The 17,689-nt window shown below is 33.7% G+C and overlaps 1 protein-coding gene across 1 annotated transcript in view; it reads left to right on the top strand.

Moving 5' to 3' along the window:
* LOC127564608 (phospholipid-transporting ATPase ABCA3-like) overlaps positions 1-17,689 on the top strand; it is a 152,823-nt gene that overhangs the window by 105,351 nt on the left and 29,783 nt on the right. Inside the window, exons 19-21 of the mRNA XM_052001283.1 lie at positions 12,997-13,255; positions 13,415-13,619; positions 14,150-14,369. Coding sequence (XP_051857243.1) covers positions 12,997-13,255; positions 13,415-13,619; positions 14,150-14,369 — 684 coding nt within the window. The remainder of the gene's footprint in view (positions 1-12,996; positions 13,256-13,414; positions 13,620-14,149; positions 14,370-17,689) is intronic.

Raw genomic sequence — 17,689 nt, 5'->3', positions numbered from 1 at the left:
TAATGTATAATTCTCAGCTTATGGTACACTGTGCATCTGTTCAATCACCTTTTTTTAAAAATACAGAAAAAGATGATCATTTTAGTTTTATAGATGAGAGATTTTAGCATATGTTCATAAATATTTGTATATGCTGTCATTCAATAGATATTAACACATAATTCTTATTTTTTCATGTTACACAAATTCTGTTCACAGAATTAATTTTTTTATCTTGTCTTTTTTTATATCAGCCATTTCCTAATATTTCCCCCCATATCAAATTTAATCCTTGTAATAAAGAAAAATGTCATTGCCAAGAAAAGAAAAGAATATTTCATCATTTGTTTTCCAGGACCAAGATGGATCATTACCTTTTAGGGTTGTTTTTAATTTAATTTATTGTAATCATTGTATACAGCTAGGTGCTAATTAGTGCATATGTAATGAGACTATCCCTCCTCTCTGATATGTATTTTGGGAGTGTAATTGTATATGTCTCAAATCAAAATAAACATCTCTAGCCTCTTCTCCCTATACCCCACTTTGAGGTATATGCCAAGAGGGAAATAAATGAGGTTGGGACCAGAAGCTTGACCACTCTGCTCTCTTTAGAGAAAGCAATGGGAATAGAGTTTAATCTATTTTCTTCTTTAAATATTAATCTAGGGAGAATGTGGTTTTCAGGTTTAAGCTAAACTTCTAACTGCTGTTCATTAATTAATGGAAAGACCATAGGCTTGATTCCTTTTCCACCTTATATCAGTTCCACAGTAAATCCACATGGCTAAACCCATACATTTACCCAAATTTATCCAAATCAATAACAAAATAGAACTCAGAAAAAGTATACATTGGAGAATATAGAACAGACAATACAGGAGGAATGAGCTTCCTGTAGGGAACAAAGAGAGTCCTGGATCTTACCCAAAGGGGAGTTCCTTAAAGTTCATGGTGGCAGAAACTGGGGATAGGGACATGATTAAGACTGCTACCTCTTCTCAAATCATCTTCCCAGAGTCTTAGGTTCTTTTCAACAAACTGAAGAGAGTTAGCACTCTCCATCTTTTCTCTTGAAGCTTGAAGCTAGAAGAATCCATAGGAGCTGGATAACCCAGAGTGATTTGAGAAACCCTAAGAAACAAGACTCAAAATGACTAAAAAGATTGAAGTTCTTTTCTTTTTCCCTGTCCCCAGCTCCTCCTCACCTCTTATGCAGGTGCAGGGCATTGATTTTAACCAATGAGGAGACACAGTTATGGGATAGAGTTACTCAAATAATGAATCTTGTATGCTGATCCTATTATTTGAGTTCACCCTGCATATTTTCAATTGTTGGAACCAATTACATTATTTTATATAACTAACTTTGAATAGTCAGAATTGAAATACATGTTGTTATTCATTTGTTATTCACACCAATAGGGATCTAGCTGAATCTACTTTTTTCTCAATTTTTTTCCTACAAAAAAGTACTGCTAGAAATATTTTGTTATATATGCTCTATAATTCAAGATTATCATGGTTTATCTGGTGGCATAATGGTTAGAATGAAATAATCAATTTCTAGACAGAACACACTTGTAAAGCCATTCTATTTCAGAAAAAGTAAATGGCACACAGGTCTAAGAAAAATAAGCAATCAACCCTTTCTCTCTTTAATCTCTGTGGTATAATATATTTATTATTTTCATAACTTTTTAAGAAAGATTATATCTACTTATGGCTATCCCAACAATTTATTACTGTGTCTTTCTTCTCATAATGGGGCAGCTAAGTAGAACAGTGTACAGAATTCTGGGAAGATTCATCTTCCTGAATTCAAATCTAGCTTCACTTATTAATTATATATGTGACATTGACAAATCATTTAATCCTCTTTGCCTCAGTTTCCCAAATGTAAAATGATCTACAAAAGGAAATGACAAAGCAGTCCAATATTTTTGCCAAGAAAACCTTAAATGGAGTTATAAAGGATCAGACACAACCAAAAACCAACTGAACAACAACTTCTTATAGCAGCATCTTCAGCAGCTGTAAGGCAAAAACTTGAGTTTATTTAATTTGATTTTCTCTTATTACCCATGGTTTGAGACTTTTAAACTTGGTTTTTAATAGTTTACTTTTTTTCCCTTTAAATTCTTTAAACTTTTGATATGAATATTCAGTCATTTTTAGCAGGAGTGAGAAGCTAGCATCAGCATCCTCGGAAAGGCTTTATTTTTATTTTATTTTTTTTGCTGCGGTAATTGGGGTTAAGTGACTTGCCCAAGGTCACACAGCTAGGAAACATTAAGTGTCTGAGACCAGATTTAAACTCAGATCGTCGTGACTTCAGGGCTGGTGCTCTATCTATTGTGCCACCTAGCTGCCCGTATTTTTATATTTTAGCACATCAACAATAATAATAGTTGATATTTATAAAGTATTTTAATGTCTACAAACAATTTTGCGTACAATACATAACCATATAAGAATATGGATCAGCAAAATAAGTGTTATAAAATTTCATTCTTCAGAACATCTTCCTACTGAGGAATAATTTTTGATTGCTTATTTTTCTTAGATAATGGAGCATAACCTCTGCAGTTCCATCTGCTCTCAGGTATAAATAAGCTCAACCTCATTTTCAGAGCCCAGAACTGGAAGAAACATTAAAATTAGGTTCTACTTTCCTAGACAGATAAGGTATGACTAATTCTATTTTACAAATGAAGAACTAGTTTGTAATTTTCCAAAGCCTTGTGGCTTAATAAATCTTGGGGAAAATGAACTCCAGTTTAATGTACTCTTCATTTAAAATGATGATAGCTCACATTCATGTTTTATAAAGTGGAAACACCTCTGCAACATATCTTGAATATGCTCCTTTCTCTCATCTGACACTGCCACCAATCTGATGCAGGTTCTCATCACCTCATACCTGGATCATAATAGTATTCTGCTGGTTTGTCTGCTTGCCACAAGTCTCTCCTCGCTCAAGTTTATCCTCTTCACCACTATCAACGTGATCTTAAAACACAAGTCTTTACATCCCATCTTACATACACAGACACACATAATTCCAGTGATTTGCTATTGCTTCTAGACTAAAATATGAAATCCTCTATGTGATGTTCAAAACACTTTCTAATCTAGTATCCTCCTACCTTTCTATTATTCTTATACCTCACTCCCCACCATATAGTCTTCAATTCAATGATAGTGGCCTCCTTGATATTTCTGAACAAGACATTCCATTTCTTGGCTTCAAGCATTTCCCCCATTCTCAGAATGCTTTCCCTCCTCTTCTTCATCCACTGACTTCCCTAATTTTTTTAAATCCAACTAAAGCTCCATCTTCCACAAGAAACCTTAATTATTATTATTATTATTAACCCTCTTAATTCTAGTGTTTTCCCCCTTTTAATGATTTTCTATTTATCCTATCATCTGGGGCCATCTCCAGATTTTGAGTAGGTGCTTTTATTGTTATTTTATACATAAGAAAACTGAGGTTAAAGGCTGTGACTATAAAGCTTTATGTATTACATTAAACATCTGCTAATTATATGTAAAAAATTTAACAATTATTTTATGGTTTTTTGAGTTCCAAATTCTCTCCCTTCCATCCCTTCCTCTTCTTTGAGAAGGCAAACTTATACATTTGAAGTCATGCAAAACACATTTCTTTATTAGCCCTGCTGTGAAAGAACACAATAAAACAATAAAAATATCAGTGAGGGTGGGGGAGTATGTTTCACTCTGCATTCAGAGTTCCATCAGTTCTCTTTCTAGAGATAGATAGCATTTTTCATCTTGAGTCCTTTGGAAATGTCTTAGATCATTATATTGAACAGAAAAGCTAAGTCTTTCACAACAGATCATTGTTACAATATTGCTGTTACTGTGCCTAATGCTCTCCTGGTTCTGCTCGCTTCACTTTACATCAGTTCATGTAAGTCTGTCCAATTTTTTCAGGTAGTTTTGTTTCCTTATTGAATTGAATTCCTTATTGACCATTCTAATTCCATTAATGTCTTTTTCTTCTCTTATTGCTATAGCTAGCATTTTTAGTACAATATTGAATAATAGTGGTGGTAATAGGCATCCTTGCTTCATACTTGATCTTCTTGGGAAAACATCTACTTTATTCCTGTTATAGTTAATGCTTGCTGATGGCTTTAGATAGATATTACTTATCATTTTTAAAATTATTTTTTATTCTGATTCTTTTTTCTCAGTAGTAGTATATTTTTCCAAATACATGTAAAGATAGTTTTCACATTAATTTTTTAAAAACTTGGTGTTCCAAATTTTTCTTCTTCCTTCCTCCCTTCCCAAGACAGAGAAATAAAAAGCAAACAAACAAACAAAGGTGAAAATACTATATTTTAATCCACATTCAGGCTCCACAGTTCTCTCTCTAGATGTGGGTGGCATTTTCCATCCCAAGTCTCTTGGAATTGTTTTGAATCACTGCTGTTGAGAAGAGTTAAGTCCATCACAGTTGATCATCATGTAGTCTTTCTGTGAGTGTGCATAGTGTTCTCTTGATTTTGCTCACTTCACTCACCATCAGTTCATATGTGTCTTTCCAGGCTTTTCTGAAAAAAATTTCTGAAATCAACCTACTCAATATTTCTTATAGAACAATAATATCCCATTACATTAATATACCATAACTTATTCAGCCATTCCCCAACTGATGGGCATCCACTTAATTTCCAGTTGATTGCCACTACAAAACGAGCTGCCGCAAATATATTTGCACATGTCGGTTCTTTTTCCTCTTTTATGACCTCTTTGGGATGTAGACCCACCAGTGACACTGCTAGATTAAAGAATATGCAGTTTTATAGCCCTTTTGGCATACTTATCATTTGGGGGGCGGGGTTAGTCAGGAGCTGACTATAGATTGGATCATGAACTTCTTATTGCAAAATTCAGACAAAATGGAAAAAGTATGGGAAACCATCAAATCATATAAGTATGACCAACATAACATCCCTGTTGAATATGAAGGGAAGGTGATAAAATAGATTTAAGGGATTAGATCTGATAACTAGAGTGCCTGAAGAATGAGAAACCCAGGTTCATGGTTCTGTATAGGAGGCAGCAACAAAAAATATTCCACAGAAAAAGAATAAGGAAACAAAATGGCTTTCTGATGAGGCTTTACAAAGAGCTGAGAAAAGAAAGTAAAAAGTAAAGGAGAAAAGGAAAGACAAACTCAAGTGAATGTAGAATTCCAGAGAATAGCAAGAAGACATAAGATTTTCTTGGATGAATAAGTCAAAGAGAAAGAAGAAAACAATAGAATAGGAAAGATAAAACATCACTTTAAGAAAATTAAAGATATCAAGGAAAAGTGTAATGTAAAAATGGGCATGATAAGTCAGGGATTTAATAGAAGCAGAAAAGATTAAATGAGAGTACCAAACAAAAAAACCTATACAAGAAAACTATAATGGTGGGATTACTGATCTAGAGCCAGACATCCTGAAGAATGAAGTTAAGAAGGCCTTTTGAAGCATTACTAACAGGCTAGGGGAGGTTCAACATTACAGTTGAACTATTTAAAAATACTAAAAAATGATGCAGTGAAAATACTGCATTTTAATATGCTAGCAAATTTGGAAACGTCATCAGTGGCCTCTAGATTGGAAAAGATCAGTCTATGTTCCAATCTTAAAGAAGAGCAAGTGCTCAAATCACTGTACAGTGGTGTTCATTTCACATGCCAGCAAAGTTATAGTTAAGTTTCTGCAAGTTGGGTTTCAACAGTATGTGAAGGGAGAATTTCTAGAAAAGCACACCAAGTTTTCAAAGAGGCAAAGGAACTAGAGAAGAAATTGCCGATATTCACTAAAAGCAAGGAAGTTCCCCCCAAAAGTATATTTCTAATTAATTGATTACATTAAATAATCCCAACAAAATAAGGCAAATCCTCAAAGAGATTAGGTACAAGATGCATACTTGTCTCCTAAGGAGCCTGTATGTAGATCAAGTTCCATGTTCCAAACCTGGAACAAAGGATTAGTTTAAGATTGGAAAAAAGAGAATGACAAGGTTGCATATTGTCACCTTATTTAATTTATATGTACATAATGCAAAATGCTAAACTGGATGAATCCAAATCTACAATTAAGGTTGCTGAGAGAGAGATCAACAATCTCAGTTTTTTAGACAATATGCCTTCTCATGGTAGAAATTGAAGAAGAATTTAGAGGCCTCTTAATGAAGTGAAAGGGGACAGCGTTACCAGCTGGTTTGAAGTTTAATGTAAAAACAAAATAACTATGATTGTAGCAACTGTTCCCATTACTAACTGGCAAATTGAAAGAAAAGAAATTGAGGCAGATTTTATATATTCTTTGTCTCAAAGATCACTATAGATGGCAACTGCAGCCATTGAAATTAAAAAATGCACCTTAGAAGAAAAGGTTTGGCAAATCTTGATGACATTAAAGAAAAAAAAAAGCAGAGATGTAAACTTGCCAATTAAGGTCTGTAGAGTCAAATTTATGCTTTTTCCACTAACAATGTATGGCTGTGAGAGTGAGTCTTTAAGGAAAGCTGAGCACTACAAAACTGATGCTTTGAATTGTGGTGCCAACAAAGATTTTTAGTCTCTTAGCAAGGAGGTGAAATCAGTCAGATACTCTGCATTTTTGTTTTTCTTCCCGGGTTATTTATACCTTCTGAATCCAATTCTCCCTATGCAACAAGAGAACTGTTCGGTTCTGCAAACATATATTGTATCTAGGATATACTGCAACATATCCAACATATAAAGGACTGCTTGCCATCTAGGGGAGGGGGTGGAGGAAGGGAGGGGAAAAAAAAATCGGAACAGAAACGAGTGCAAGGGATAATGTTGTAAAAAAAATTACCCTGGCATGGATTCTGTCAATATAAAGTAATTATTAAATAAAAATTAAAAAAAAAAAAGAAATCAGTCAGATACTGAAGCTAAGCTTCAGTACTTTAGCCTTATAAGACAGGACTTGTTTGAAAAAAAAAATCCTGATGTTGAGAAAGTTTGAAGGCAAAAGGAAAAGAAGATACAGAAGACAAGATGGAGAGTTAGCATCATGAAACAACAAACATGAACATAAATTTCAAGAGATAGTGGAGGCTACTGGGTCTGTATTCCAAACAAAAAATGAGAAAAGGGCTCATTCATGTAAAAATGTTTGCCATTACAAAATGAACTGCTACAGGGAATTGAAAAATAAATGATGTCCATCAGTTGGGGAATGGTTGAATAAGTTATGGTATATGAATGTTAAGGAATATTATCCTTCAATAAGAAATGATGGGCAGGCTGATTTCAGAAAGCCTAGAAAGACTTACATGAATTGATGCTGAGTGAAGTGAGCAGAACAAGGCAAATATTGTAAAGAATAATATGATTATCTGATGGACTTGGCTCTTCTCAACAATGATGCGATTCAAAGAAATTCCTGTTGGAATCTTTACAAACTGTTAAGTTATTAGAGTTGATAGAGACAATAATTATCTAATTTAGCATGGTTCAGTATCATTGATCTAAGAACTTTTAAAAATCTTAAGGAATCATTGGATTTCCTAACACAAGATGAGACTGTTTTAGTTCTTGAAAAACCAACAAGAATCATTGGATTCCTTGAGATGAAAAATTGTTGATGAGACTATTGCAGTACATGAACATGTACCTGGCACATGAACTAATGGAAAATGGATTCTTTTTGGACTATTTCTAAGACTTATGGACATGTGTAAATTCTCAGGTTGATTCATGTTATTTGTTACATTACTACTAAACTGTGTTATATTGCTATGTGCTTATGTATTTTATGTAATTGCAAGAATCATTGATTTCTTGAGATGAAAAATTGTTGATAAGACTATTGCAGTACTTAAATTTTCATGTTGATTCATGTTATTTGTTACATTACTACTAGCCTGTATTATATTGCTATGTGCTTATGTAAATTATGTGTAATGCCTCCAATATTGATGGATTTATGTATACCATGTATATCTGTTTCAAAGTTCTGGCCAATATTGATGGATTTGATGTGTACCTGTTTCAAGTGAGCCCCTTCAGAAACCCGCTAATCTGATTTGATTTCCTATTTCCTTTGGTGTTTTCATCTCCCTTCCTAAGATGTCAGGGAGGGCATGACCACCTTCTTTTTATAGTGTTTTCACTCCTTTTTTGAGCAGTCAGGAAAGGTGTGATCACCTTTTTGGGGTTCTCACCTCCTTGAGAAGTCAGGGAGGTCATGACCACATTATGTTCTAAAAATAAAAGAAAGCAGGAGAGAGTTAATACTAGGATTCTAACATCTCCCTTGAGTTATCTCCTTGTTTCAAATTGAGTTAACACTAGGATTCCAACAAATTCCAATAGCCTTGGAATGGAAAAATGCCATCCACATCCCGAGAGAGAACTATGGAAATTGAATGTGGATTGAAGCACAGTATTTTCACCTTTTTATTTGTTTTCTTGTGGCTTTTTTCTCCCTTTTGGTTTGATTTTTCTTGCACAAAATGACAAATATGGAAACCATGATTAAAATGATTGCATATATTTAACCTATAATAGGGTGCTTGCTACCTTGGAGAGGGAAAGAAAAGGGAGGAAGGGAGAAAAAAATTAGAATGAAAAGTTTTACAAAAATGAATGTTGAAAACCATCTTTACATGTATTGGGGAAAATAAAATATTTTTAAAAAGAAAAAAAAATTAACAGCAGACAAAGCTAATACCTTGAGGGGAAAAAAGTTAGTGACCTGAGGTCACAAAGAGTTAGATATGGCTGAGGAAAGCTCCATTATTCCTATGTTTTCTAATGTTTTTAATAGAAATGAGTGTTATATTTTGACAAAAGCTTTATCTGACTCTATTGAGATAACCATATGATTTTTCTTTTATTATTGATAATGATCAATTATGCTGATAGTTTTCCCATATTAAATCCATATAAAAGCCCTGCATTTATGATATAAATGCCACCTGGTCATATTATATGATTTTTTGTGATGAATTACAGTAATTACCACTGCTAGCATTTTATTTTAAAATTTTTGCATCAAAATTCATTAGAGAAATAGGTTAAGAGCAAACCCAAAATGTAAAAAAAAAAAAAAAAAAAAGTTTTTAGGAAAAAAAAAATTATTAACTCATAAGGCAAAGAGAAGAGCTAGGAAAAATGTGTGGCTCAGTTTCCCTTAGGCTTTGTGAGTTGGACATCATTATATAGCATTCAAACAAGGGTGTAAGAACAAGCAGCTGAATCACCTTCATGTAAGCATTTTTTTTAAAGGGGATACATAGGTTGCTTGAAATGTATAACAGGGAAGTCTAAACATTCAATAAAATTTGGATGAAACCAAAAGAAAAACTTTGGGTGAGGTCAAAACACAATACCTGGATGAGGTTCAAACATTCCTTTCAACAATCTCTGACTCATCTGGAGGATCTTTTCACAACATCCACATTCAGTTATATGACCCCATACAGGGTCATTCATGACTCACAGTTTAAGAAGCTTTGTTCTAGAAGAAGTAAAACTGTGTGGACACAGAGCTACAAATAAATACATAATCATTAACAAAAGGAAGAATGGCAAACCTAAGAAATCATTTACATAGTTACTTAGTATTGAAGTTTAAACAAATAGTGACTTAGGATTCAGAATATTAAAGATAAGAATAGTAAGATCTTTTATACTTGCATCCTATAGTAAGGGCAATTAGTTGAACAATAGATAGAATATTGGGCTTACAGTCAGGAAAACTCATCTTCCTGAATTCAAATCTGGTCTGAGACGTTTACTAGCTATGTGATCCTGGGCAAGTCACTTAACTTTGCCTCAGTTTCCTTATCTGGAAAATGGGCTAGAGAAGGAAATGTTAAACCACTCCAGTATCTCTGCCAAGAAAACCCCAAATAGGGTCATGAAGAGTTGGACAGGTCCAAAATAACTCAACAATAAATAGTAATTCAGAAATGTTTAAATAATTGTGAAAACATCTTTTATTTTTTTAAATTTATAGTTCATCTACCCTGGTTATAGAAATTTGTTTTGAAAGGAAAAGGGATACGATTATAACTATCAAAACTGTCCCTTCAAAAACAGACTAATCTGAAATATAACAGGATAAAGCTTCCTGTATAGCTGGTTGATTACAGTTAAAAGCCTTTATTGTAGAACAATCAATGGAATAGCCAGATTCCAGTATTCATAAGGTATCACAGTCAGACTGAGGTAAATTTTCATGTTCAGCAAGAAAATACAAGAGTGACACTGAGTCAAGGGAATCTTGCCATTGCACTTGCAAGTTCTTCCCTTCAACCTTCTCAGACAGAGACATCTGCCTGTAGCAGTTTTCAGGTCATATTCCCAGCACTTCCAAGCTGTGATCCATCATACTGTGCTACCTAGATACATCTAAAAATTGGCTTTTTTTTTTTAAATTAAAAAAAATACAAGAATCACGAAATAAGCAATTGGGGTACCACAGAAAATACCATCAGGATCACACATAACTTGGCAACTATTATTTAATGACACATCTTAGAATGTAATATTCCAGAAACCAAAACTAAGAGGTTTACAACAAGAACAACTTACTTTATAAAGCTGAATATAATCCTATAGGGGTAAAAATTGATCCTTTATTGGAATAGAGGACTTTAAAACATCTTGATCAAAAAGAGTAGACATAAATGAGAATTCTGAAATATAAACACAGAAGTCTAGAGAAACCTCAAAATATAAATTTGAGTGTTTAGAAGGAGTTGTAAAATTATGATAGAATTCTAATGTTCAAATAGAAGAAAAAATAAAATTTAATGTATTTAAAAAGGTATTGAGAGAGTTATATTATCTAAGAAAAATAGAGGTGGGAAGTATTGAAGGTGGTGAGGGTTTTTAAGATGGTACAGAAAAGATAGGGTAAAAAAGTACTATATTAGTACAATTATATGTACTTTTAAAGGGGAAGAAAAGTGTTGAATTTGCTATTATATTTGAAATGTATGATAAGAAGAGTATACAAACATGGAGAAAGGAGTGAGGGAAATGAGCGACTAATAAACCTTACTCTTATCTGAAATGGATAAAGAAAAGTTGAACACAGTGTGTGGTATAGAACAATGTCAAACTTAAGGGAAAAAATTTGACTAGTGTGGCTGGAAAGGCTAAAATAGAGGTGATATAGTTCTAAAGAAAATATAGTTCTAGGAAAAAAAATAAAAATAGGATATAAAAGGACAAAAAATGCATACCTAGAATCTAAGGATGGGAAAAGTCTTAAGATTGCAACTTTTAAAAATTTAAGAACTCTGATAAATAGCAATGATCGACCATTGGGCCTATGAAAAAGCATGTCATCCACCTTTTGACAAAAACTGCACACACTTTTTTTTTTTTTTTGATGATCAGTGTATAGATTCATTTTACTTGATTGTACTTATCTTTTACAAGTTCTGACAAAAACTGCACACACTTTTTTTTTTTTGATGGTCAGTGTATAGATTCATTTTACTTGATTGTACTTATCTTTTACAAGTTCTTTTTCCTTCTTTCACCCAGTCTTTATTTAGGAAGGAGGGAGAGGAAGGGTTAGCACTGGTGATGCCAAACAACAACAACAAAATAAAATTTATGTACAAATGTACAAAGGATAGAACAAAAGGAAATTAAAAATAAAGCACAGATAAGCAGGAAAGTTCTATTAGCATGTAGAATTCATTATATAATTTTATAAAAAGCAAGGAGGTATAAAATAAAAGATTCATGGTTTTATATGAAATAGGGTTTTTTGCAGTCTTCTTTTTGCACTCTTTTTTCAAGGTCAGTTGTCTAAATTCAGCTTAAAAATACATTGTTTTAAACTTTTCATCTGGTAAAATCTTTCAGACATTGCATTTTATTGCCATAGTCTTTGAGAAAACAAGATTACTTCCATACCAGGATAAGTCTCTACAGGTAGACTTTAATAATAGATACTATGCATCTAGTGTAATTAATTGATATATATTTATTTCTCAGCTATTATTTATTATTATACTAATATTACATATTATTTCTTACCTATAGAAATTGTTAGAGGTAAGAGTAAAAGTTTCCAAAATGTGTCACAGGATTTTTCTTTAACATTAATCCTTATAAAACCCATCTCCCTCCTCCCCCAAATTGCATCAAAGTATGAATCATCAAAGAAGAGCTGGAAAATGAGCACAAGACATGAGAGGAGATTGGAAGAAGACTATGATGTCACATTAATATGATTTGAATGTCAAACTGTATATTCCTCTCAATTTTCCTTTTTCTCTGGCTAAGAAGGTGGTACATAACACAGGCAGTTAGGAAATAAGTCATTTGTCTTTGAACATCTGATATCGAAGCCTAGTGTCTAAACATGTAAGATTTGGGAAAAGATATCACTAACTTTATCATCTTGCATGCAACAATTTATGAATTTCCTCCATAGGTAACTAAAAAGGTACCTCAGAGGCTCTCTCTGTTACAATTTCCTCATTTTACAGGTAAGGAAACTAAGATCATAAGAGGTTAAACAGCATACTATGGTTGAATCGGCATTAAAAGTCAGATGTAGATTTGAATCCACTGGCTCTGTCAGTACCCAATATTACGCCGTCTCTCAATGATAACTTAACTGAAAAAACAAAGAGGAAAGCCTGGAAGCTTATAATTCACTTTTAACAATTCAAAGAATAGTAATTTCCTGCTCTACACAATCCAATTAGAGTGGAAACTTTATTTAACACTGACCTGATTAGGGTTTTTGGAGAATGAATGCTAGAGTAATTTTATTGCTATATATAGCTCATTGCTATAGCCCAATTTCACAGATATTGTTCATTCTGTGCTATATTAGAGTTATCCCTTTAGGCTTAAGAGATAGTATTGGCCTTTACAATAATAATTATTCTTCTTAAGCATAATTATCCCCCAAAGAGAGAGAGTACATCTTACATGATTCATATTGACTGACAATTGTGATTTCCCCATTCTAGGTAACATAGAAGAGTTCCTCTTGAATGGTAGACTATGCACTGACCGATGCATTGTTGCAATTGAGATTGATTCCAGAAAAGATAAGACATTGATCACTGCTCTTTTCAACAACCAGGCATACCATTCACCTGCAGCAGCCTTGGCATTGGTGGACAACATCCTACTCATGTCACGTGTAGGTACTCGTGCTTCCATTCAAGTCTCCAATAAGCCTCAGCCTCGAAGTGCTATCAAAGCTGCAAGGGAAACATACCATAAGTACGTATTACTTTTTCTCTCTTTGGCTTATATTTTCAAACCTTAACATTTTATACACTTAAATATCATACTGTGGAAAATAGCTCCTGATATGAATCAGTCTTTTCTGCCATGAGTCTGCTGGGGCATACTGATAAATCTTCATGTCATCTCTCACAGGGGCAGTCGTGGACATGAAATTGCCTTCAGTTTGTTCTTTGGTATGGCCGCCTTGGCCAGTAGTTTTTGTCTCCTGACAGTCACCGAGAGAATCATTAAGGCAAAGCACCTCCAATTTGTGAGTGGTGTACGAATTATTAATTTCTGGCTTTCTGCCTTTTTGTGGGATCTCTTCAACTTTATCATTCCTTGCCTTCTGCTGCTGGTGAGTATTGAAAAAATGTGGGTATCTTAGAGCCCATTAGTAGAGCTTCTCCTTCAGGCAATACTACTCTGTTCTTGAATCTAGCTACAAAGACTAAGGCCAATCAGTGGCTCCTGCTGCTGAGAAACCTTATTCTGAGCTGCCTGTCTCTATTCTCTCCCTGAACAGAAGAAAGACTTAGTTCCTAATATTCTGGTATCTGCAAAAGTACAGTCCTAATCCCTTTGTTCACTGTTGTATACTAGCCACAAAATTGATGCTCTGGACATAGTGGTATTCACACAGCATTCCTGTTTTAATGCCTGTCTTGACAAAGGAAACAAAACAAAACTGTTTTGTAAGAAAATACTGTCTTCTTAGGGCCTTTGTTTTCCATTTAATGAGCCAGGGTCTTTAAAGGTAATTAAAATAGTTATTATACATATATCTTTAAAAGTGAAACTCTCAGTTTCTATCTCTAGGGTTCTTAACTGATAGTTTCCTTTCTTAACCCATGATTCTCATCTCTGTGTTTGGTCTCTTTGATTTAGGTTGTATTCAAGTTCTCTGGTGTGAAAGCTTTTGTTGACAACTATCATGCAGCAGATGTTTTATTAATCTTCATGCTATATGGCTGGTCTGTCATCCCCCTCATGTACCTGATGAGCTTCTTATTTACTGGTAGCGCCACTGCCTATGCCAAACTTGTTGTGTTTAACTTCTTTTCAGGCATGATCAGTTTCCTCTTTGTCTACATGGCAGAATCCAATGGTAAGGGCAACAACACTTACTTTTTCTCTCCCTTCAGCTACTTTCTTCCCCAGTAAGTCATTCCCAGGGGAAAACAATGAATGAGTGAGGTGAAACATTTTAAAATAAGGAAATTAATTTACAAGCATTAAAATTTTATGATTATCATAAATCTACTAGATTGTAGTATATGATATCTAACAATCTTTCCAAATAAAAAAATTCTCTGATTCCTTTAAGACAGAATAGATCTTAGTTTAAGAAAAAGGCTGGAATGATAACATTACTCTTTTAACCCCTTAATTCAATGATTTATGTGGACTACTTTGATTTTGTATGTGTTTGAAGTATTTCTTCCCTGAAAATCTTCTCAAGATGATACCACTGATAAATATAGTAAGAGAGCTAAGATAGTGCATAGAGATGATTCTTGGATGGAAAGTCTAAAATAGGATAAATACAATCAATCCTTAACTTTTGCAGAGGTAACATTCCTAGAAAATGGTACAAAAGTCAAAAATGGGAATATTGATACATTGAAAATATGAGAAATAGAGAGTTAGGTGCCTGTGATCACCAAAAACCATAATCTTTCCCTAGAAGTTGCTGAAAATACATTCTTATATATATAATTATTTGTAATAAAACATTAATTCTAATAGTATACACTTTTCCTAACATAGTAACCATGAAATAATCCTTAAAACGCAACACACACAATAAAATTGGTAATATACAAAAAATTTTACTAGAATTCTGTGATCCTTTGTGCTAACATCTCTTTAAAAATTTATTTCAGACAATATTCAGTTCTTATAACATATGAAATCTACACTACCATTAATACTGTACAGCAAGTAAAATTCTCAAAAATAAAATTTTTTAAAAACTGAATCCTACCTCATACTGTGTGAGGGCCTTAAACTATATGCTATGCTGTTGTATGTATGGTCCCTTGGCTAACTTCCAAAAACCAAAAGAGAGATTACTGGGACTGTAATTGCTGATATTGGAAGACACCAAGTCTGGTGAATTCTTGACATCACCTCCAACACTCTATCCTTCACAGCTAGTGTATGGCATTAGAGATTGTAAAGGATATACCAGCCTGAAATAATATATTAGCTCCACTAATTTGCATGTATTGCACCTCTCATTTTTTTTTCTACTGAGCATAGCTACAAATGTTCATGCCAGTGCAAGTGAAATGAGAATAATAATCACACAAATGCTTGAAGTCACAAAAGTTAAGTGTGTTGAGGATTGACTTTATATGTTACTAATAGCAGTATCAATTATTCACACATATTGTGGAAGAATATTATAATTCCTAGTTCATTTGTTAGGGAAATATAGAAAGGTAACATTTTTATTTTACATATAGAATGAGAAAGGGAACAAAATTTCTTCACTAATGGGATTTCAATTATTTCTGATAGAATCACAGTTGGTCCAATATATTTCAAATGACATGATATGTTTGTCTCAGTGACCATATCTCTATGTCTAAATGCTTCCCTCTTCCCAAAGGATGAAGAAATTTACACCACTAATTTCCCTTTTCTCCCCAAATAAGAGATTTTTAGATCCTCTAGCTTAAAAGATAATGAACTAAAATGTGCTTCCTTCCATCTCTGCCTGAATGACAGATACAAATACTATTACAAAATAGAGAAAAATCCTAACAAAGTAATGAAATGTAAAAAGTAGAACTAGAAATACCATAAGCATACTCACCACAACTATGTGAAAAAAATTATTCAAAAAATAGTGATTCAAGTACCTACAGAAGGAGTGCCTGCAAGAGGGCTGGGCAAAGATTTTATACTCCATCCCTACCACATGTGGCAAATAGGTGGTACAGTGAATAGAATGCCAGATCTGAAGTTAGGATGTCCTGAATTCAAATCCAACTTCAGATGTTTACTAGCTGTGTGACACTGGACAAGTCATTTAACCTGTCTGCCTCAGTTTCTTCAACTACAAAATGGGGATAATTATAGCATCTACCTCTAGGGTTGTTATGAGGCTTAAATGAGAAAATATTTATAAAGTACTTAATTAACACAGTGCCATACACATTGTAGCCATTTAATAAATGCTTATTTCCTTCTTTCTTTCTTCCTTTTATTCTTCCTTTCTTCATTCCTACCTTCACACCTTCCTTCCTCCTCAACAATCTAGCTAAGTAAATCTCTGGGATGATTTACATGGAGCTAGAACAGCAACCAAAACTAAGAACCACGCCTTTCATAGCTGATCACTGCACATTCTTGCCGTTATTGTATACAATGTATTCCTGGTTCTGCTTGTTTTGCTCAAGCATCAGTTCTTGTAAATCTTTCCAAGTCTTTCTGTAATCAGCTTGTTCATCTTTTTACCCTATCACTTTCAATATGTCCTTGTGCACTGGTTCATTTCCTACTACCCATAAACATGCCCCAGTCTTTGCTTTCTTGATTAAAAAACAAACAAAAAACAAACAAACAAAAAACACTTGATCCTTCCATCTCTGCTACTATCAAATATTTCTTCTGCTCTTTGTAGCTAATCTTCTCAAAAAGGCCATCTACAATAGATGTATATATTTTCTTTCCTCTTTTCTGTTCCCTCTCTCTCCTCTCACTATCTTAATATTTTTAAATCTAGCTTTCAATCTCATCTTTCCACTGAAACTTCTCTCTCCAAAACTGCTAATGATCTCTTGGTTCCAAATCCAATAGTCTTTTTTATCACTCCCTTCAACTTATCTGCAGCCTTTGGCACTACTGATCACTCTTTCTTCCTTGATACTCACGTCTCAAGTCTTTCTGAAGGCGCTTCCAATTCTAAAATTCTGTATTTCTCTTTTTTTCAATTACCCACACACCCCACCCCACATGCCTATAGTAGTAAATATGGCCAGCTTCATGGTTTCTTTTCCTAGATATACTAAGCTTGCTATTACTTACTTCACTATTATCCTTTATCATGGTGCTGCAAACATCATGCAAAGGACAAAATTTTGAAATGTCAACCTCAAAAGAGCTTTCTTCTAAATCTAGATTTTTATATCTCCACATAATAGACATTCACTTCAGGGATTCAAAGAATAAAAGCAGGCTCTTACTCTAGCAGTTTAAGTTTAAGCTTGCAGTTTAGTAAGGGACCTTAAAACTAGTTACTAAAAGTAACTACAGTATAAGATTGAATAAATCAGAGAGATTGGCAGTATTATGGGAATTCAACTGAAGTAGAAATATACCTGAGAGATTCAAGAAAAGCAAAATATTGCATTGGAACTGGACTTTAAAGAGTGGGTAGGAACCAAAGCTAGAAGAAAAGGTATTCCAGAAATATAT

This window comes from Antechinus flavipes, chromosome 1 (genome assembly GCF_016432865.1).
Source record: "Antechinus flavipes isolate AdamAnt ecotype Samford, QLD, Australia chromosome 1, AdamAnt_v2, whole genome shotgun sequence".
Lineage (NCBI taxonomy): Eukaryota > Metazoa > Chordata > Mammalia > Dasyuromorphia > Dasyuridae > Antechinus > Antechinus flavipes.
This window is presented reverse-complemented; position numbering and strand designations above follow the sequence as displayed.